At 38.0% G+C, this 23,099-nt stretch overlaps 2 protein-coding genes and 2 pseudogenes across 6 annotated transcripts in view; 1 reads left to right on the top strand and 3 right to left on the bottom strand.

The window, feature by feature from the left end:
- LOC145506735 (uncharacterized) overlaps nt 1-23,099 on the top strand; it is an 82,368-nt gene that overhangs the window by 1,537 nt on the left and 57,732 nt on the right. The window lies entirely within an intron of this gene.
- On the bottom strand, nt 1,001-5,896 carry LOC145538947 (olfactory receptor 4C11-like; annotated as a pseudogene).
- On the bottom strand, nt 11,427-12,373 carry LOC145506247 (olfactory receptor 4C15-like; annotated as a pseudogene).
- Nucleotides 20,266-23,099, bottom strand: part of LOC145505946 (neurotrypsin-like) — a 74,687-nt gene continuing 71,853 nt past the window's right edge. Inside the window, 1 exon segment of the mRNA XM_081489337.1 lies at nt 20,266-21,895. Coding sequence (XP_081345463.1) covers nt 21,426-21,895 — 470 coding nt within the window. The 3' untranslated portion in view covers nt 20,266-21,425.

Raw genomic sequence — 23,099 nt, forward strand, 5'->3', positions numbered from 1 at the left:
ACCTCCTGGATAAGGAAATGGCAACTCACTCCAGTATTCTTCCCTGGAGAATCACATGGACAGAAGAGCCTGGCAGGGTGCAGTCCACGGGGTCTCAAAACAGTCCGACAGGACTGAGCGACTGAGCGCACACACCCACATCATGGCATTAGTTCTATTTTATTTGTCAATTATTGCCTTTTTCATATGTATGACCTCATCCTTGAGATGTTAATTTTTATAATTTAACTAACAGCTTTATAAAATGGTCATCCATTCAGAAGTAACCAAAGATTAGGGAAGTGTCCATGAACTTAAAATAAAAAAAAAAAAGATATGTATAAAAAAACTAAGAAATATGAAAATAATAATCAACATGATGAACAAAACATATTAATGTATATAGAGAGAAATTATCTATCAATGCAGTGAATATCTTTGTTATAACTAGAATTATCTGATTTGAATAGGAAGTAAGGCATTATTTCCCTGTACATAGGCAAAGGAAAAGCTAATTTTTAAGAGTATTATAGAGGGGAAACAAGCACCAAATAGAGGCTTAACTAGTTGATATTTATGCTCCTTGGGGATCATAGGTTTCTGGGTGTGATATTATGCTATTGACTCTTGAGCCAGAAAGTATATGATACAGATCCAGTAGTTCCAGAGCTGGTTTACCAACAAAATGGATGATAGAAATCAGGGACAAACTATTAAACATGGGTAAGAAAAAAAAACAAAAACAATAATGTACAAAACCAGAAGATAAACCTATAGAAAGAACAGGATGTGGCTCACAACCAGAAACATCAAAGCAGACAGCAGACACGAGGAATGGGCTTGTGTCCCCACAAAGATGATGGAACTTCAGGTTCTCTTTCTGAGGCGTTGGTTAAAACAATACAGATTTTGCTGGGTGCTCATTCTGCCTGTTCCCCTAAATGCCCCACTGGAACACATCTATACTGTCCATAATAGAATGAGAACATTTTCTCTTTTCCATCAATCCAATTATACTTAAACTCGGGCAGAATTAGCATTTGGCATCTTCCACTCTTTGCCGTCTCAAGTTAGACTTTGTTGCACCATAAATTTCTCATGGCCTGTTTGGCTTCTGCATTCCTCAGAGTGTAAATCAGAGGGTTGAGCAAGGTTGTTACAATACTGTAAAACAGAGCCACCGTCTTGTCCACTGGAAATACAGTTAGAGGGCGAGCATATATGTATATACACGGTACAAAGAATAAGCCAATAACGATAATGTGGGAGGTGCATGTGGAAAGGGCCTTCCTTCTTCCTTCTGTGCTACAGTTACTCAGACAACCTAAGATGAAAACATATGAGATCAGCAGCAACAGGAAACTCACCATGCATATGGTCCCACTGTTAAACACTGTGAGTAGGTTGATGACATAAGTATCCACACAGGCAAGTTTCAACAACGGTTACATATCACAGAAATAGTGATCAATAACATTGGGGCCACGGAAGGGTAATTCCAAAGTCAAGAGAATCTGTGCTGAAGAATGGATACAGGCCCCTAACCAGGCCAGTTTTACCAGTGTGCCACAGACACATTGGCTCGTGATGGATGTGTACCGCAGGGGCTTGCAAATGGCCACATAGCAATCGAAAGACATGAGGACAAGTACCAAGATCTCCATGCACCCAAAGAAGTGAAATGCAAAGATCTGGGTCATGCACTAGTTGAAGGAGATGGCTTTCTTCTCAGATACAGAATCTATAATCAACCTAGGGGCAATGGTTGTTGAAAAACAGGCATCAGCAAAGGATAAGTAGAAAAGGAAGAAGTACATGGGGCTCTGAAGTGTCTGGCTATATCGTATGGTCATCACAATTAGGAAGTTTGCCAACAGAGTTCCAAAGTATAGAAATAGGAAGATAACAGATACTACTTTCTCCTTTAGTAGATTCTGTGTTGAATGAACACATTCATTCTGAGTAGAATGAATTCGTTCACACTGCTGTTCACCTCTATGGTTATGATAAATATAGAACAGACACAGCTGAAAAGTGGTTCATCTTCTAAAGAAAAGTTGGAGAAATGGTGGCTTGGCAATTGTGGTGCATTTGGATGCAGAATTGCAAGTTTTAGAGTTCTAATTTCGTCAAACATATAACTTAGTGTTTCTCAAAGTTTTCATACACTATACTCACTCAGGAATTTTTTTTTTTTAATGTTGGCATGCTTTAAACATTGGCATTGATTCAAGGTCTTCTTGTTGCTGCTGCTGCTGCCAAGTCGCTTCAGTTGTGTCCGCTTCTGTGCGACCCCATAGACAGCAGCTGGGTTGCCAAATTTTATGTGTGTGTGTGTGGGGGGAAAGCGCTCAAGTGATTGTGCACTCTGCCATGGTCTGAAAACTAGTGAATTTGCTTTATGATCTTGGTCAGATCATTTTAATGCCTTGACACTCTTTCTTTATATGACAGAGAATCTGACAGATACATTATTAAGGATATGCATATGCATATGATACATATATGTTCATATGATGTGTATGCACATCAATTACTGACAATAATATCCTTATATAATTTAAAAATAATATATTTGGAGATTATCTCCTGAGTGAATACATTTCTTGATTTGAACAACAGTTTGTAGCCATTATTCCTGGTCTCTTCAGTATCTTTGTTGGGTTATACTTAAGAAAAAAGCTTATTTTTCCGTCTTTAGATTCATTGCAGCTATAACTTTACCTTCATTGCCAGTTAGGGCACATGAGATATTTGAGCCAATCAATGAGGCTAGCAGTATTTTGGAAAATTGCTATATATTTGATATAAACCATTACATATGTCAGATGCATGCTAGTAAATTTCACATTCTGTGGACTCAGCCTATTATTTCACTTTCTATGTTTCTGTAACCTGTGTACTATCTTCCTTCATATCTGATTCTCCTACCACTATCATCTAGAAGATTGCATTCTTTCAATTTGTATCTCTTTAAAATGTAAGTTTAAAAATGTATTTCAGAAACTCAACATAAAATGCATCTCCTTGCTCTCCTTTACTTTTTCCTTATATACTATACCTATATAATTTCAATCATCGTATTATATTTTCTGAATTTCCTTTTTTAATTTAAAAGCCTTTTCTATGTTAGCTACACTGTATTTGTAGTGTAATTATCTACTTAGCAATTAAAAATAAACATGATGTTAGTCACTCAGTCATGTTTGACTCTTTGTGACACCATGGACTCCACCAGGCTCCTCTGTCCATAGTATTCTCCAGGCAAGAATACTGGAGTGTGTTGCCATTCCTTCCTCCAGGGGATCTTCCCAACCCAGGGATCAAATCCAGGTCTACTTCATTGCAGACAGACTCTACCAACTGAGCCACCAGGGGAGCCCAAAATTAACCTATCAAAATCTGAAAATACAAATTCCACCATTTATTTTTTGTTTTTCCAAATTTTCATCTTAATTAAAATATTTTTAATAAACGCTTCTCATATAGCTTGTGCTTATTTTAATAGTTTAATCAAATATATGCCCAGGGAATTGTTAATATAAATATCACTATTTTAAGTCACATGGACTGTAGCCCACCAGGCACCTCTGTCCATGGGATTTTCTAGGCAAGAATACTGGAATGATTGGCCATTTCCTTCTCCGGGGGATCTTTCTGACCCAGGAATCGAGCCCACATCTCCTGCATTACAAGCATGTTCTACCACTGAGCCACCAGGGAAGCCCATAATTATTGACATTATTCTCAAATAATCTTTCAGTTTGGTTGCTTCAATATTTATTAGAAAATTAATTATGGTATGGGTGTATCTGCATAATAAAATTTCCAAAGCTTGCAATGTATTACAGGGTAAGAAAAGCGCCCTTCAGAAATTCATACTTAACCAGTCCAAGGGTGGTGTTAGTCACTCAGTCCTGCCAGACTCTTTGTGACCCCATGAACCCAACCGGGCTCCTCTGTCCATGGGATTCTCCAGGCAAATGGGCTGTCATTCCCTTTGCCAGGGTATCTTTAAGACCCAGGGATCAAACCCATGTCTCCTGCACTGCAGGCAGATTCTTTACAATCTTAGACACCAGGGGAGCCCATAAACCAGAAGTAAAAGTTAGTTCCTTACACATTCTGCTGGGTTTTCAGATATATATCTATATACCTACATCTACCTATATATAGATATATATGTATGTATATACTCACACATATATGTGAAATATTTTTATGCACAAATTAGGTCATTTCCCATTGTTTCTAAAACTATAACAATATGGCACAAATTGCAAATAAAAAATTAACTTCAGGCATTATTATACTTGTTTAGTTAACAGAATTAAAATTATGAATATATATTTTGATTAGTAATAGAGTATAACATTTTTGTATATTTTAATTTATTATATTTCATTTGTTTTGAATTTTGTATGTTATATTTGTTTAATTTTTGATATCTTTAAATTTTGAGCTCTTTTTTTTTCAACATTATACAATAAACTCTATCAATTTTACACTCCTGTTTCCGTTTTAGTCAATCATGTTTTTAAAATTTAATGTCAAATGAAACACATTTTAACATGAATTTTGACGTACACTTCCTCTTTCTGATTAATCATCAATTCTTTAGTGATTCAATAACACCATCAACTCAGTCATCAAATGTGTACTGAGAACCTACTCATATCTGGAGTCAACTTATAGAGCATGAAAAGATGTCCTCAACCTCCTCACAACCACGTTGGAGGGATAACATTTCTCTATGTAAGATTCTTAATCATTGAAAAACTACACACAACTCTGTGATAATGCTAAGTAAATTTTAACTCCATATCAGAAAGATCCTAGAAAATAAGCTGATTGGTCGTTAAAGGTTTAAACATGGGAAATAAGTGAAATTATGGCTTTAATTGAGTTAAACTGCAATTTCCAACAAAGTTCTCTGAAAATTAAATATTCAAAAAGTTTGTAAAGGGTTTCCCTAAGTAAGATAAATATATCAATATCAGTAAATCAAGCTATTTAACTCTAGTAAAGTTACGCATCTAAATACAATTAGATTTTCCTTGCAGTTGAGCTAAAATAATATTAGTTCACTCTGAGAAATTAGAAATATCACAATAATTACAAACTCTGATTGGAAGTTGCAATTTTCTCTGCTGATTATTAAAAAAAAAGGAAATCAATTATTATTTAATTTTAATACATTAGGTTTCCAGTAGGGGATAAAAACAAAAGAAGGGGAGCCCTTTGCTGTGAGAAGAGGAGGAGTTAAGATTGAAGAGTGATTAAATATTTTTAAAAAGGGAACATGCATTGCTTCAGGAAAAAAATAAATGCTCCCATCATTAAAAACTACACTCTCATTAAATTTCAAACATTTTAAGAGACAAATTTTGGGTAGGTAACAGACAACCATGACATCCAGTTCAACTAATTCTATTTTATTTTAAGTAAGCAAAGAGAAGGTTTAGGGACATAAAAACAGGAAAGCATCATTGACAGGATGTATGCATTAGTTTAAATCAATACTACCTAAGAATTTTATTATTGAATTCAGCCATTATCTCCAAACTTTTCTGGACCACCCTGCCTCTTTGATTTGGGAGGGCATCATGGTGGTAGAAGGTCTTTTTCCTTCCTTGAGCCTTACATTTTACTTTTACCTACTGAATTGTTAACTGATTCAAATATATTTGGTGCCAAAATTTTTCCATTCTTCCTAAGTTAAATAATCACCTGCCTCTATCTCCTATGTTCCATATATATAACGTATGTATGTATGTATGATTGAATAAGGCAATTCAATATTAAATATTATTATTTTTCCATAATCTTATCATTCAAACAATTTTTGCTTGTGCAATTTCATGTGACATACACATTTTTTTGCAAGGTAACTGGACTGACCATGTGATTCATCCATTTCTAGTTACAAAGCATGACCTGTGATACAGAGTGTTTTAATTAAGACACTGAGGCTAGAACTAGAAAGGGATGTTACTATGTAGCCTCTCTCTCAGCATTCACCCTACATCTCATATAAAATACCAAATTCTAATCATCACATGGATTGCATCTTAGAAAAGAGAAATCATGAGTCATGAGAGAAGGATAGCAATTGATCTCTTAAATTTCTGTCCTGACTCCAAAATCAAGTGCATTAAACTGCATGCTGAGGCTAATATTAAAGTAAAAAATAAATAAATAAAGATCTAACTGGATAATAGTGAAGAGGAGGAAAGAAGCAGACTAGTGTAGTCAGAACAGGAGAGAGGAGTGATCAGGTACCAGGGGAAGAATAGTCGGAGATGGGATATAGAAAGAGATAGAGTGGGAAGGAGAGCAAACATCTTAGAGAAAGTAGTTTTATCTAAGATTTCATCCCACAGTTCAGCTTCTTTCTTCCTGAACAACCACGCCATCACTTACCCCCATTAAAGAGAGATTGTTGTTGTGTGTTAAAACAAGGATTGTCAAGGATCTTGAAAACCCAGGTGTGTAGAAAGTGGAGCCCGATTTAATACTCTGTCCCAGAAGCATCAGCACTGACCATAGACTTTGGACCAGGAGCTCCCCAAGACAGAAACTTAGATCAGTGTTTAGGGCTCAGATGGTAAAGAATCCGCCTGCAATACAGGAGACCTGGGTGCAATCCCTGGATTGGGAAGATATCTTGGAAGAGTGCAACCCTCTCCAGTATTGTTGCCTGGAGAATCTCATGGACAGAGGAGCCTGGCAGGCTACAGTCCATGGGGTCACAAAGAGTCAGACATGACTGAGAGACTAAGCACAGCACAGAAGAAAATATTTCAGACAGATTGAGAAAATTGCCTCTTTTCTTACAACCAAACAGATGACTTCCAACAGAGTGTATTTTTCATATCTTCAACTTTCATTTACTTAGAAGGTGAATTGTGTGAAGCTTGAATAAAACACACAAATGATACTTCAATGAGATTTATCATTGCCTTCTATCACAAGTGATGATGGGATATAAAGAGTTTATGGAGAAGGGAACTCTTCATGTAGCTATAATTCAGACAGCTCCTTCCTGGAAACACTGGGTCAGACAGAACAGCAACGTCTGTATTGGAGCAGAGAGAATGCTCTGAAAATGGAGTGAATTTCTTAATTCGGCTCTTGGAAACTTAATTGGAGTAAATTTTCTTACAGTCTGAGAAATAAATGCCTCTGCAGCCAGCTTCCTTCCCACTGTATCTCTCTCTTTTTTTTTTTTTTTGAAAAATCATGAGGCTAACTGTTTTATTTTTACTGTACTTGATATTTATAGAAATTCACACAAAAGTTTGCAAATGCTTAAGGTAGGCTTTAAGCCTCAGGAGCTCCAAGGAAACTATTTCTTCGAAACCAGTCCCAAGTGATATGCAACAAGCTACCTAGCTCAAACAGTCCAAGGGCAAAATCAAGCCTTGGGGACAATTGGTTAAACTTCAACTCATATGACTTGATATGAGGCAATTCTATTCTCTTCCCCATAAACTTTCCTTAAGTCCATCTCTTCTAGAGGCCTGGAAGTCTTTGAAGGCAGTTGAAAGCCCATAGATGAAATATGTGTGGTTAGCTACTCTTATTTGTGTTATATCAAAGTGTGAACTGGTTTCCCTGGTGGCTCAGATGGTAAAGCACCTGCCTGAAATGTGGGAGAGCAGGGTTCGATCCCTGGGTCTGGAAGATCCTCTGGAGAAGGAAATGGCAAGCCACTGCAGTACCCTTGCCTGGAAAATCCCATGGACAGAGGAGCCAGGTAGGCTACAGTCCATGAGGTCACAAAAGAGTGGACATGACCGAGAGACATCACTTTCACTTTCAAACTGTGAATTATATTTATCATCACTATCAAAGAGCTAAAGTCAGCAATAATTACAGTTCTTTGACAAATCTGAAATATTAATATGTGAATGTTTTTCTTTCTATTGTTTATTTATTTATGTTTTAAATAGAGTTGATTTACAATGTTTTGTAATTTTCAGTTGTACAGCAGATACATTCAATTCAGTTCAGATGATCAGTCGTGTCTGACTCTTTGCGGCCCCACGAACCACAGCACGCCAGGCCTCCCTGTCCACCACCAACTTATGAGTTCCCCCAAACACATGTCCATTGAGTCGGTGATGCCATCCAACCATCTCATCCTCTATCGTCCCATTCTTCTCTTGCCCTCAATCCTTCCCAACATCAAGGTCTTTTCAAATGAGTCAGCTCTTCACATCAGGTGACCAAAGTATTGGAGTTTCAGCTTCAACATCGGCCTACCAGTGAACACCCAGGACCGATCTCCTTTAGGATGGACTGGTTAGATCTCCTTGCAGTCCAAGGGACTCTCGAAAGTCTTCTCCAACATCACACTTCAAAAGCATCATCTATCTCTTTGGCGCTCAGCTTTCTTTAGAGTCCAACTCTCACATCCATACATGACTACTGGAAAAACCATAGCCTTGACTAGACAGACCTTTGCAGACAAAGTAATGTCTCTGCTTTTTGATATGCTGTCTGGTTTGGTCATATTCTGGTTTGGTCATATTGGTCATTGGTGATATTCGTTTGGTCATAACTTTCCTTCCAGAGAGTAAGCGTCTTTTAATTTCATGGCTGCAATCACCTTCTGCAGTGATTTTGGAGCCCAGAAAAATAAGTCTGACACTGTTTCCACTGTTTCCCCATCTATTTCCCATGAAGTGATGGGATCGGATGCCATGATCTTAGTTTTCTGAATGTTGAGCTTTAAGCCAACTTTTTCACTCTCCTCTCTCACTTTCATCAAGAGGCTCTTTAGTTCTTCATTTTCTGCCATAAGGATGGTGTCATCTGTATACCTGAGGTTATTGATATTTCTCCTGGCAATCTTGATTCCAGCTTGTGCTTCCTGCAGCCCAGCATTTCTCATGATGTACTCTGAATATAAGTTAAATAAGCAGAGTGACAGTATACAGCCTTGACGTCCTCCTTTTCCTGTTTGGAACCAGTCTGTTGTTCCATGTCCTGTTCTAACTGTTGCTTCCTGACTTGCATACAGGTTTCTCAAGAGGCAGGTCAGGTGGTCTGGTGTTCCCATCTCTTTCAGGATTTTCCACAGTTTATTGTGATCCACACAATCAAAGGCTTTGGCATAGTCAATAAAGCAGAAGCAGATATTCTTTTGGAACTCTCTTGCTTTTTCAATGATCCATCGGATGTTGGCAATTTGATCTCTGGTTCATCCGCCTTTTCTGAAACCAGCTTGAACATCTGGAAGTTCATGGTTCACGTATTGCTGAAGCCTGGCTTGGAGAATTTTAAGCATTATTTACTAGCGTGTGAGATGAGTGCAATTATGCGGTAGTTTGAACATTTTTGGCATTGCCTTTCTTGGAATTGAAATGAAAACTGACCTTTTCCAGTCCTGTGGCCACTGCTGAGTTTTGCAAATTTGCTGGCATTTTTTTTCACATTTTATTATTATATATATATATATTTTTTTTTAATATTTTTTAACTTTACAATATTGTATTTGTTTTGCTATACATTGTCATGAATCCACCATGGGTGTACATGTTTTTCCCTTCCAGAACCCACCTCCCACATCCCTCCCCATCCCATCCCTCCGGGTCGTCCTCAAAAAACTGGAAATAGAACTGCCATATGACCCAACAATCCCACTGCTGGGCATACACACTGAGGAAACTAGAATTGAAAGAGACACGTGTACCCCAGTGTTCATTGCAGCACTGTTTATAATAGCCGGGACATGGAAGCAGCCTAGATGCCCATCAGCAGATGAATGGATAAGGAAGCTGTGGTACATATACACAATGGAATATTATTCAGCCATTAAAAAGAATACATTTGAATCAGTTCTAATGAGATGGATGAAACTGGAGCCTATTATACAGAGTGAAGTAAGCCAGAAAGAAAAACACCAATACAGTATACTAACACATATATGTGGTATTTAGTTAACTGGTAAAGATAACCCTGTATGCGAGACATCAAAAGAGACACAGACAAATAGAACAGTATTATGGACTCTATGGGAGAGAGTGAGGGCGGGGTGATATGGGAGAATGGCATTGAAGTATGTAAATTAGCATATGGGAAATGAATCTCCAGTCCAGGTTCAATGCATGATACCGGGCTCTCGGGGCTGGTTCTGGCATATTGAGTGCAGCACTTTCACAGCATCATCTTTCAGGATTTGAAACAGCTCAACTGGAATTCCATCACCTCCCCTAGCTTTGTTCGTAGTGATGGTTCCTAAGGCCCACTTGACTTCAGATTCTAGGATGTCTGGCTCTAGGTGAGTGATCACACCATTATAATTATTTGGGTCATGAAGATCTTTTTTGTACAGGTCTTCTGTGTATTCTTGCCACCTCTTCTTAATATCTTCTGCTTCTGTTAGGTCCATACAATTTCTGTCCTTTATTGAGCCCATCTTTGCATGAAATGTTCCCTTGGTATCTCTAATTTTCTTGAAGAGATCTCTAGTCTTTCCCATTCTATCGTTTTCCTCTATTTCTTTGCACTGATCACTGAAGAAGGCTTTCTTATCTCTCCATGCTATTGTTTGGAACTCTGCATTTAAATGGGTATATCGTTCATTTTCTCCTTTGCTTTTTGCTTCCCTTATTTTCAAAGCTATTTGTAAGGCCTCTTCAGACAGCCATTTTGCTTTTTTGCATTTCTTTTTCTTGGGGATGGTCTTGATTCCTGTCTCCTGTACAATGTTGTGAACCTCCATTGATAGTTCATCAGGCACTCTGTCTATGAGATCTAGGCCATTAAATCTATTTCTCACTTCAACTGTATAATCATAAGATATTTGATTTAGGTCATGCTTGAATTGTCTAGTGGTTTAGCAGATACATTAGGTTGGACAAAATCTTCATTGATATATATATATATATACACACATACACACACACACACACACACACACACACACACACACATACATATTTATGTATGCAAAATCTAATCTCTAAGACAATTTTTTCTTCCCTCCAGAAATATTTTCCAAAATATCAAATGAGTTGCAAGAAGTGAGTGGAGAAGGAAATGGCACCCCACTCCAGTGTTTTTGCCTGGAGAATCTCGGGGACAGGGGAACCTGGTGTGCTGCCGTCTATGGGGTTGCACAGAGTCGGACACGACTGATGTGACTTAACAGCAGCAGCAGCAGCAGCAGCAATAAGTGAGAATAATTTTTTCATTCTTTTTTGACTTCTAAATTCTAAGTGAGCGTAAAATTCAAGTCTTCTTAATTTTCATTTGAGGCTATTGAATTGCCAAATCAGAGTTCATAAGTGATCTAAGAATGAAAACTAAATTATTTCCTGGAACTTATGCTATTTTTTATAATATTGCATTACTTTACACCCGGTCAAACAATGTTCATCCATATAAGATTTTTGTCTGATTAGATAATTTGAATTTTTTACTCAACTTTAAATGTTTTATTTTTCATTAGAAACTACCATTATCCTATTCCACACTTTCCTCATGGCACTTTTCACTTAAAGAAGTGAATAAAGATTCCTGAAAGTGTAAATCAAAGGGTTTATCAAGGGAGTTAGGATGGTGTAAAATATGGCTACCATTTTGTCAAAGGGTAAAGAATATGAAGGTCATACATACATAAATATGCACGGGATAAAGAACAAAACCACAACAGCAATGTGAGATCCTCAGTTGGAGAGGGCTTTCTTCTGCCCTTCAGAGCTATGTATTCTCAGAGACAGCAGGATGACCCCATAGGAGACAAGCAACAAGGAGAAGATTAAGATGCCAAAAAACCCACTGTTGGTGACTACCAAAAGGCCAAAGATGTGAGTGTCAGCGCAGGCAAGCTCCAGCAGTGGGTACAAGTCACACATGAAGTGATCGATGACGTTGGGGCCACAGAAGAGCAGCTGGAAAGTGAAGAAAATCTGTATCATGGAATGCAGGAAGACCCCTGTCCAGACTACCGCCATCAGAAGGACACAGAGTCTACGGTTCATGATAGAAGAATAGTGCAAGGGTTTGCAGATAGCCACATAGCGGTCATAGGCATGGCGCTGAGGACAATCACCTCCACCCCAGCAAAGAAGTGTTCAGCAAAGAGCTGGGTCATGAAGCCTTCGAAAGAAGTGGTTTTCCTCCAAAGGAGAGAGTCCACAATCATCTTTGGGACAATGACAGAGGAGAAGCATGCATCCAGGAAGGACAGAAAAGCCAGGAAGAAGTACATGGGGGAGCCACAGAGTGCTGGGCTGCTACTGATGGTCATCACAATTAGCAAGTTGTCCCCGACAGTTGCACTGTAAATGAACAAAAAAACAACAAATATTATTTTCTGCATGGTTGGATTCTGTGAAAGCCCCAGGAGGACAAACTCAGTTACGAAGCTTTGGTTTTGCATAATTTCCAAGGAAAAGGTGAAAGGTACCACAGTGAGCATGTAGAATCTAGTTAGAGAAAAAGACAAATGTCAGACCGGTTTTGGGAGTCATCATAGTCATCAACAAATTGGTGCATCCATGTGAAAAATTGACTTATGTTCTTGTGCTTGCTTTTTCATTGAGAACACAAAGCTAGAAATGTGTTGAAGGTGGTAGGAGGATATCAGGAAGAATTGAAGTTTAGATAAATTGTTAAATGTTTTAAGACAGAGCTTCAATGTAGGAGAAGGGTAGGGATCCATCTGGGGTGGGGATAAGAAATCGTTATTATATCAACTGCTAACTCTGGTCATATGTTAATAGTAGTGGTTTCCTGGAGTGAACTGTGAGAAGAGTTCTGAAGCTACATCCATGATCTGAGGAAAGGAAAAGAGCAGTTTATTGGTCATGCCTGCCATGTGCATGGATGGGAGAAGGGGAAGTTGCATGCCATCCATGATCAGGTGACTTCCTTATCTCTAGGTAGAAGGAAAAATTAGACAAAACTGGAGTAGTGCTTGGATCATGGCTATACTCCAAATTATTTCCTTAAAGTCTAAAAAAAAAAATGAGACTTTAAAGTCAACAAATTCATTATTCAGAAAAAAAAAAAAAAGAAATATCACCTTGCTGTAGACCAATACATAATAAATATGCGTGTGTTAAGTTGGCTTTCTTTTCACTCATTATTTTAAAACAAGAATGCTGCTGCGGCTGCGGCTGCTGCTGCTAAGTCGCTTCAGTCATGTCCAACTCTGTGCGACCCCATAGATGGCAGCCCACCAGACTCCCCCGTCCCTGGGATTCTCCAGGCAAGAATACTGAAGTGGGTTGCCATTTCCTTCTCCAATGCACGAAAGTGAAAAGTGAAAGTGAAGTCGCTCAGTCGTGTCCGACTCTTCGCGACCCCATGGACTGCAGCCTACCAGGCTCCTCTGTCCTTGGGATTTTCCAGGCAAGAGTACTGAAGTGGGGTGCCACTGCCTTCTCCGAAAACAAGAATAGAAGCTGACAAAAATAAGTAATACCTACTAATATGTACTGTTATGATGACTAAGTTAAATAATGTAAGGAAGCAGTTGTTCAGAGTTAAGTGGCTAGGAAACAGTCCACGTTAGATCTTATTACCCAGTTTTACTGGTAGGAAGCCCATGCTTAAACAGATAAAATTAAAGAAATAACAGATACTGGCTCTGGAGTTTTAACCCAGAAACTTTGACTTCAGCATGGAAGTGACTGACTCTATAGGGAAAGAAGCAAAAATTTTTCTAGCAAGAGCAGGAGGGGCTTCTCTCGAGTCTCCATTCACTGTAGAGGTTATAACCTGATTCCTCTGTTCATGTTTGACTGATGCTTCTTGATGAATGACACAGAGCCAGTGATGTAGAATCAGAAGGTAATGACCAGATTATTTACAGATACAAACTGACAGTAACCACAGAGGTAAGGAATAGAAACAGAATGCTGACTATAGCCAGAGCCTGAGGCTTTATTAATTGCTAAGTATTTATTCAAGGTGACTCAATCAGATCAAGCAGTACTCACAAGTGTGTGTCTGTTGACTTACTTACAGTATGACTTACTGTAGTGTAGGGATATTCACATATAACATCCCTACCCATTTCATACGATTATAATGAGGGTCAAATTGGAAAATGTGAAATTGCTGCTTATGATAAAATGCTCTTACTGATTTTAGTGACTCTTCTCTCACTTAAAAAAGCAAACAGGTTACCCACATAAAGCTTTTCCATTACTCATCCAGATATTACTCCAACTTTTGACTTCATTTCTTATAGCAAGACACAGCTTTGAAGAATGACTGTCCTTTGTTGCTGTTTAGTTGTTCAGTTATGTCTGACTCTTTGTGATCCCATGGACTGTAGCCTGTCAGGCTCCTCTGTTCATAGGATTTCCCAGACAAGAACCTCGGAGTGGGTTGTCATTTCCTTCTCCAGGGGATCTTCCCTATGCAGGGATTGAACCCGTATCTCCTGCATTGGCAGGTGGATTCTTTACTGATAAACAACCAGGGAAATATGATTGTGTCCTTCCCTGTATATATGAGAAATTCATGAGTCAAGTGGCAAGTGAGTGTGTGTGTGTGTGTGTGTGTGTGTGTGTACATACACATACTATCTATGCTTGTTATATAGGGAAGTAAAAGAATAATTGGGCTTTCTGAAAGAATTAAAAATGAGTTGATTTTTATGAATGACACTGACAGCTAACAAAAATGATTGAAAATATGAATAAAACTAGCAAATATACAGACGTATATACAACACGTCTTTTTACTTACTTTAAAACAAATTGTTTCCAGGGTACTAGGCATTCCTAAACAGCGTCTGTACTCTGAACTCCATATTCAGGTATGTCATCAAGCAAACAAGAGCATGAGAAAAACCTTATAAGATCATTGGATCAGTTAATGACTATATATTAAAGAGTAAAAACTATCAATATATGCAGAGACACTGAAATGAAATAAAGACACCAGGTCCAGATTCATAGAGACCTAGGTTCAAATCCAAGCTCTTGTACTAAGTTATATTATGTGGTGAGAAAAGTTACTTAAAATTCTCAAGAGCTCAGATTCTATTCTGTAATGATGTATAATAACAATACCTATTGATAAGATTCTTAGAAGAATCAGATAAGGCAATATTGATATTCATAAAACCATTAATGCAGTTAGATGCACTGGAGAAAATTGCCATCAGTGAGAAAAAGCTTCCAGAGCCTTTGACGCAGAGCAGAAATGACAATCCTTTAACTCCTAATTTCTGCTTTACCATGATCTAGGCTTACAAATATCTTTACTCATCCTTTTACATATTCACAAATATAAAATAGTTTTATTGGTTACCACAATGGAGATAAGGTATCATTTAAATTTGCAACAATTTTAAGTCTTTAATAATCCCTGAATACAATTTTATAGTCTTCAGACCCTCATGTGTGCGTGTGTGGGTGCTAAGTTGCTTCAGTTGTGTCCAACTTTTTGTGGCCTTATGGACTGTAACCTGCCAGGCCCCTCTGTCCATGGGATTCTCCAGGCAAGAATTTTGGAATGGATTGTTGTGCCCTTCTCCAAGGGATCTTGCCGACCCAGGGATCAAACTTTCATCCCTTCTATCTCCTGGATTTGCAGGCAGATTCTTTACCATTAGCATCACCTAGGAAGCCCAAATCCTCAGCTGTCCACTTCTTTTACAGGTAGTGTCACTGTACAAAGGAAATCAAATAATACAAACAGTGGAGAGAAAGAGCAAGGCTCTGTATTAATCTAACAAGTAATTCTCAGGCTCTGTACTTCCCTAATCTGAGAAGTTTCTAAGAAATACTATTTTAGAATCAAATGCTCATTAAATACGAACAAATCAAAATGCTCTTTTTTTTAGATAAAAGGAATTTCCAAAATTCCTGTTAAAACTTAGGCAATAGAGAGGACAGTGTCCTCAGAGTTTATGATCACAAGGTTTATGATTAGAAAGTATTTAAAAGGTAATTAAACATACTGTGTTGTCCTGGATTGACCCCTAGAACAGAAAAGTGATAGAAGTGGAAAAGTTAGTGAAACGTGATTAAAATCTTGTGCTTCTTTAAGAGTAATATAATCAATGTTCATTCCACAGTCTTGACAAATATACTATTAGTAATGTTAAATGATATTTATTAGGGGAAATAATTGAGGAGTAGACAGAAGCTCCGTATTATCTTGGCAACTTTTCTATTAATCCAAAATTATTCCAAAATGAAAAGTTAATTAAAATAATATAATAATTGTTCAGTTTCCAATATAAAAATCTAGAAGCTACAGATTTATAGTCATGTGTCACTGAAGAAACCAGAAGCTTCTGAGTCCTCTCCGATAAAATAGAGTACCATTTGTTCAAGCTGTTGACCTGTGAGAGTCAAATAAGACAGTTACTATGAATTGCTTTGTAATGTATAGTTCAAAAGGAAGATGTGGAATATTGATGTAAACTTTATTTTTTTAATAGTGTTTATACATACAAAGTGCACTGAAGGATCTATCATAAGAATAAAACAGATTTCTAAGTCAGGTTTTTAAAAAAACGGTGTCTTCTAAATTGCAATGAAACAGCTTCATTCATATTATCTAATTGGGAAATGTTTTAGCAAATACTTTTAGAGTCATAAAAATGACTATATTTTTTATACAAGTAACCCCAACACTAAAAATTATTCTAAGAGTGAAATAAAGTGATGTAAGATCTTCACAACCCAGATAATCACGATGGTGTGATCACTCACCTAGAGCCAGACATCCTGGAATGTGAAGTCAAGTGGGCCTTAGAAAGTATCACTACGAACAAAGCTAGTGGAGGTGATGGAATTCCAGTTGAGCTATTTCAAATCCTGAAAGATGATGCTGTGAAAGTGCTACACTCAATATGCCAGCAAATTGGGAAAACTCAGCAGTGACCACAGGACTGGAAAAGGTCAGTTTTTGTTCCAATCCCAAAGAAAGGCAATGCCAAAGGATGCTCAAACTACTGCACAATTGCACTCATCTCACATGCTAGTAAAGGAGTGCTCAAAATTCTCCAAGCCAGGCTTCAGCAATACGTGAACCATGAACTTCCAGATGTTCAAGCTGGTTTTAGAAAAGGCAGAGGAACCAGAGATCAAATTGCCAATATCCGCTGGATCATCGAAAAAGCAAGAGAGTTCCAGAAAAACACCTATTTCTGCTTTATTGACTATGCCAAAGCCTTTGACTGTGTGGATCACAATAAACTGTGGAAAATTCTGAAAGAGATGGGAATACCAGACCATCTGACCTGTCTCTTGAGAAACCTGTATGCAGGTCAGGAAGCAACAGTTAGAACTGGACATGAAACACCAAACTGGTTCCAAATAGGAAAAGGAGTACGTCAAGGCTGTATATTGTCACTCTGCTGATTTAACTTATATGCAGAGTACATCATGAGAAACGCTGGGCTGGAAGAAACACAAGCTGGAATCAAGATTGCCGAGAGAAATATCAATAACCTCAGATATGCAGATGACACCACCCTTATGGCAGAAAGGGAAGAAGAACTAAAGAGCCTCTTGATGAAAGTGAAAGAGGAGAGTGAAAAAGTTGGCTTAAAGCTCAATGTTCAGAAAACTAAGATCCTGGCATCTAGTCCCATCACTTCATGGGAAATAGATGGGGAAACAGTGGAAACAGTGTCAGACTTGATTTTGGGGGGCTCCAAAATCACTGCTGATGGTGATTGCAGCCATGAAATTAAAAGATGCTTACTCCTTGGAAGGAAGGTTATTGCCAACCTAGATAGCATATTTAAAAGCAGAGACATTACTTTGCCAACAAAAGTCCATCTAGTCAAGGCTATGGATTTTCCAGTGGTCATGTATGGATGTGAGAGTTGGATGGTGAGGAAAGCGGAGCGCCGCAGAATTGATGCTTTTGAACTGTGGTGTTGGAGAAGACTCTTGAGAGTCCCTTGGACTGCAAGGAGATCCAATCAATCCATCCTAAAGGAGATCAGTCCTGGGTGTTCATTGGAAAGACTGATGTTGCAGCTGAAACTCCAATACTTTGGCCACCTCATGTGAAGAGTTGACTCATTGGAAAAGACCCTAATGCTGGGTAGGATTGGGGGCAGGGGGAGAAGGGGACGACAGAGGATGAGATGGTTGGATGGCATAACCGACTCGATGGACATGGGTTTGGGTAGACTCCTGGAGTTGGTGATGGACAGAGAGGCCTGGCGTGCTGCAGTTCATGGGGTCGCAAAGAGTCGGACACGACTGAGCGACTGAACTGAACTGAACTGAATGCCTCCGTGACAATCTTCACAATGTGGCCAGTGGTCAGATCATTGTTTTGATGTTTTCACGTCATGACAGGAGGAGTTCTGTGAAGTGAGATGAATATAGAAATCCAACTCTAACAGACTTCATATTCTTTTTTACTTTATTGAGTTTCATTTCCCTCTTGCATACAATGGAGTGAAACTCGATCAACTAATACCTGTCCCTACGATAAGAGAGTTAAAGTTTGAAAAGAACCTGTCAAAATGTATGTCTCACGTTGGCTTTCAACACTAGTGAACTCACTTCAGTCTCTTAATGCCTAAAATTTTCACCAAATGAAAATTTCATGTTAAAACAAAATATCCTTATACACCAGATCCAGACATTCTATCTCATTAACTTTTTAGGAGAAATGTAACTATGCCTGATATATATATATTTATATATATATTTATATATATATTAATGAATCAAAAGAAGTCACATGGTAGTTGCTCCTCAGAAGAGATTATTGGGAATGAGAGAAAAGAAATCTCTAAACTTACAACCTGCAATACTTCACCCACTGAGATTCCATACAGCCTACACATCCTTCTTCAGTTCTGATACCTTCCAAGTTTTCTGTTGGAAATTTATAGTTCATGCAGCATTAATTTTCTCATTCCTCCATTGAGCCTCTGATATAGCCCCCTAAAACACAATCATTGGTCTTATTTTCTGTCTTCAAATCTTCCCTTTGGTCTTAGAGTAGAAACAACATTTACTTAAGACTTTTCTATTCACTGCCCTTGGATTACTCTCATTTCCTCTTACCTTCTCATCAGAATAAACCATATATCATTTAGTCTTGATTTGTTGAAAGGTTTAATTCTCACCAGAAATTTCAAACGACAATTTTAATAGATTAAATGCTGATTCTATCATTTTCCAGGCCTAGACATTGTGAGAAAAATTGCTGTTTCCTATGAATTTGAGATAATTATGCACAATTTACTAAACACCATCGTCCCAGTACCATGTTCAAGCATTACTCTATGTTCAAATTATGGAATAAATAGCTCCACTTCATCATTGAGTCTAAGAAAGTGACATCTGTGATAAGTAACATGGGTTTCTGTGTTGTAGTCAGAGAAGCTTAGATTTACAGTTATTAATAATGTAGGATGACCTGGTATTTGCCATGTATATAGAGGAGCATTACCGGTATTCCCAGCTTTCTGAAGTTAACTTTAAGCATTTGGTTTTTATGAAGAACAACATCAATACTTGATTTTACCAATTAAAAAAAATGGGATTTTTGTTTTTACAAAAGCCAACACAAGACTCCACAATCATACAAATGTTGAGGAGGTTTTAAATATTTCTTTTTTTTATTGAAGCACAGTTAGTTTGCAATGTTGGGTAAGTTTCAAGTGCACAGCAAGGTGATTTATTTACAAATATATATATCTATATATATATGTATAATATATATATATTCTTTTTTTCTTTTGTTTTAGATTAGTTTATTTTCTATTTTTTAACTTTACAATATTGTATTTGTTTTGCCATACATTGACATGAATCCACCATGGGTGTACATGTTTTCCCCTTCCAGAACCCCCCTTCCACCTCTCTCCCCATCCCATCCCTCCGGGTCATCCCGGTGCACCAGCCCCGAGCACCCTGTATCATGCATATATATATATATATATAGTCTATTTGAGATTCTTTTCCATTTTAGATTACCATTACCATACTAATGTTTCTTTGTAAAAGTGAAGTAGTATAACTTGAACTTTCAAAAAATGAATAAACTTGTACTGCCGAAGTATATCATAAAATGTGAGACAAAGCTACAACACATTAACACCATCTTCACAAAAGAGGTAAATCATTAAGATCACAGATAATTTTCTTATCTACATGAAAACACATACCACAGACAAAGCATTTGAAAGAAACTGAGTTAGAAGCCCTAGGTTGAAAGTTTGTAAGGGAACTTCATTCTAGAGTTATAGGTCCTGGACATACTTTATGGGAGAAGCATGTGTGATGTGAGGCAAGCAAATCAGTAAAACTGTCTTGGCTTCAATTTGCTTCCCTGTAAATTAGGAACAAAGATAATGAAACTACCAGTTTTGTTTGAGGATAAATCAACTGAAGTGAGTGTGCCTGGTAGATAATAAAGGGTTCACATAATGTACTTATATGAATCAGATCTACAGAGCAACAGCTTTGGAAATTGACCATATGCTTTTCAGTTGATACTTGAAAGAGATGTGTACTCTTGTTTCAAATGGTTCCTCAAGTCTTGGTATAAAAAATGAAAATGTTTTCTTTATATTCAATAAAAAATGTGATCCATAGTGATATTTAAGAAAAAGAGAGCAAATTAAGAGTAATTTCAAAGTTTGTGCTCTATCTTCTCTATTAAAAAGAGAATCAGAGATAGATTGTAAAATATTCTTTCCTCCTTTTGTCAGTGACACTCATTTTGCTTTTGATAAATCCATAGTACAGGGAAAAATTAGCTATTATTCCCTCATTCAACTCCCTCTTCACTATGTATTTACCCAATATTTCTATCCAATGTTTGCTTTACCATAGGGTAAGTAAAAATGGAAAAAAAAATGAGATTAAAATCCTATGGAAAAGCCAATTTCATCAAAGTAACATATATGAGAAATCTGAAAAAGCAGCAGTAAGACTCTGGAGAAAAACTTCTTACTCTACAATTATCAAACTGTGGATTTAATGTTCTTTTCATTGCCTATTCTGAACCTATGAATACTGAAACCTTGGCAGTGTACATTAAAATATCAGTATGCCTACAATAATGCCTAGCCAAAATTAAAAAAAAAAAAAAAAAACCCGACAAGTATTAGTTCCTGGATCTCTCTCTCTCTCTTTTTAAATGATCTACAAAATTTCTTACTTTTATTTCACACTTTACAACAGGTATAGCCCTCTGAATGCATATAAACAATCGCTTTCTTGGCACCATGAACAGCCTAAGTCACTCTCCTCTTCAACAAACTCCTCATGACATTTTTCACCTCTGTGTTTCTCACTGTGTAAATGATAGGATTTCACATGGGAGTGAGGATTGCAAAGAACATAGCCACGAATTTGTCCACAGGGTAGGTGACCACAGGACGCATATAGGTGAATATACAGGGACCAAAAAAGGCACCACTACTGTGAAATGGGAGCCACGTGTAGAGAGGGCTTTGTGTCATGCTTCAGAGCCATGGGATTTCAGAGAGTGCAGGATAACTGTGTAGGAGATGAAGAGCATGATAAAAAAAAAACTAAACACATTTCTGCAGTGTTACCTGCCACCATGATGCCAAGCTTGTAGGTGTCACTGCAGGCGAGTTCCAGCAGTGAGAAGAAATTACACATGAAGTGATCAATGATGTCAGGACCACAGAAGGTCGAGTTGACAAAGAAAATAATCTGCACGGTGGCATGTAGGACCCCCTCAATCCAGGCCACCACCACCAGGAGCTGGCAGAGCCCCTGTCGCATGATGGTCGTGTAGCTCAGAGGCTTGCAGATGGCCACGTAGCGGTCATAGGACATGGAAATGAGAAGGATGATCTCTGAACCTCCCACTGTGTGTTCCAGAAAGATCTGAATCAGGCAGCCACTCCAGGAGATGGTTCTCCTCTGGTACAGCAGGTCAGTGATCAGTTTGGAGGTGGTGACAGAGGTGAAGATGCCATCTAAGAAGGACAAGTGAGTGAGAAAGAAGTACATGGGAACAGAAAGCATGGGGCTGAGAGAGATGGTGATGACAATGAGCAGGTTGGCCAACACAGTAAACAGGAAAATGAGCAAAAAGACAATGAAGAGAATTTTCTGCAAGTGTGGATTCTGTGTGAGTCCCAAGAGAACAAATTCAGTCACGTTGTTGGGAGGTGTGAGGACATCCATTTAGGAAGTAATACCTTCCTACGTCCTGAATTATCTACAAATAAGTAAAAAAAAAAAAAAAAAAAAAAACACACAAAAAAACCCCCAAAAAACGATACTGATTAACCATGAAAGAAATTTGATCTGAATTTCTTACAACAAAGGAAGAATGATTATTTTACTATGAACCATCTCCTTGTCACTTTTGTCTCAGTTCTTGTTTCAAGCCTTTTTAAAATTTTTCCAAGATGATTTCCATTTCTACAGACCCCTAGCACCTGTCACCTGTTAAACACCTTTAGAGCAATGTCTGGTGTGTAATTTATTGAGAAATCAGTGTTCTGTCTACGTAAGAGCTGGATTCTTCTCTTAGTTCAGCTCAAAGTGATTCTGCAAAGTCATCTCAGTGCCTCATGAGCCCTTCGCTCTGTCCATCAGCTTACAAACTATAATTTTCAGATGTATCTTGTAAGTTGAGAATTGCTACACACAGGTAGGAGTTATTTTCTATTCCATGTGAATTTACATTTGAACCCTCAGCTCTAACTGTGGAAAGAAATATAACATCGACAAGTATCTATCACAAGCATTGAATATAAGGAAATATGTATTGCACTGATGACACACTACAATTGGAACCATCCAGAACACTAAAGTTTTTCAGCTCTGTTTCCACTCTTAGCATGGGTGCCTGCATACTAAGTCACTTCAGTCGTGTCTAACTCTTTGTGACTGTATGGACTATAGCTTGCCAGGCTCCTCTGTCCATGGGATTCTCCAGACAAGAATACTAGAGTGAGTTGACATGCCCTTCTCCAGGAGATCTTCCCAACCCAGGGACTGAACCCACATCTCTTATGTGTCCTGAATTGGCAGGCGGGTTCTTTATCACTAGCACCACTTGGGGCTCTTACCATAGAATCTGCCACTATGGCTTCAGTGCCTGAAACCTATTAGGTGATGAGCAAATGTTTGATAAATTTCCATTCACCATGTGCAAATAGGGCTTCCTTG

Source organism: Giraffa tippelskirchi, chromosome 1, assembly GCF_054371585.1.
Source record: "Giraffa tippelskirchi isolate mGirTip1 chromosome 1, T2T-mGirTip1v1.2.pri, whole genome shotgun sequence".
In the NCBI taxonomy this organism is placed as follows: domain Eukaryota; kingdom Metazoa; phylum Chordata; class Mammalia; order Artiodactyla; family Giraffidae; genus Giraffa; species Giraffa tippelskirchi.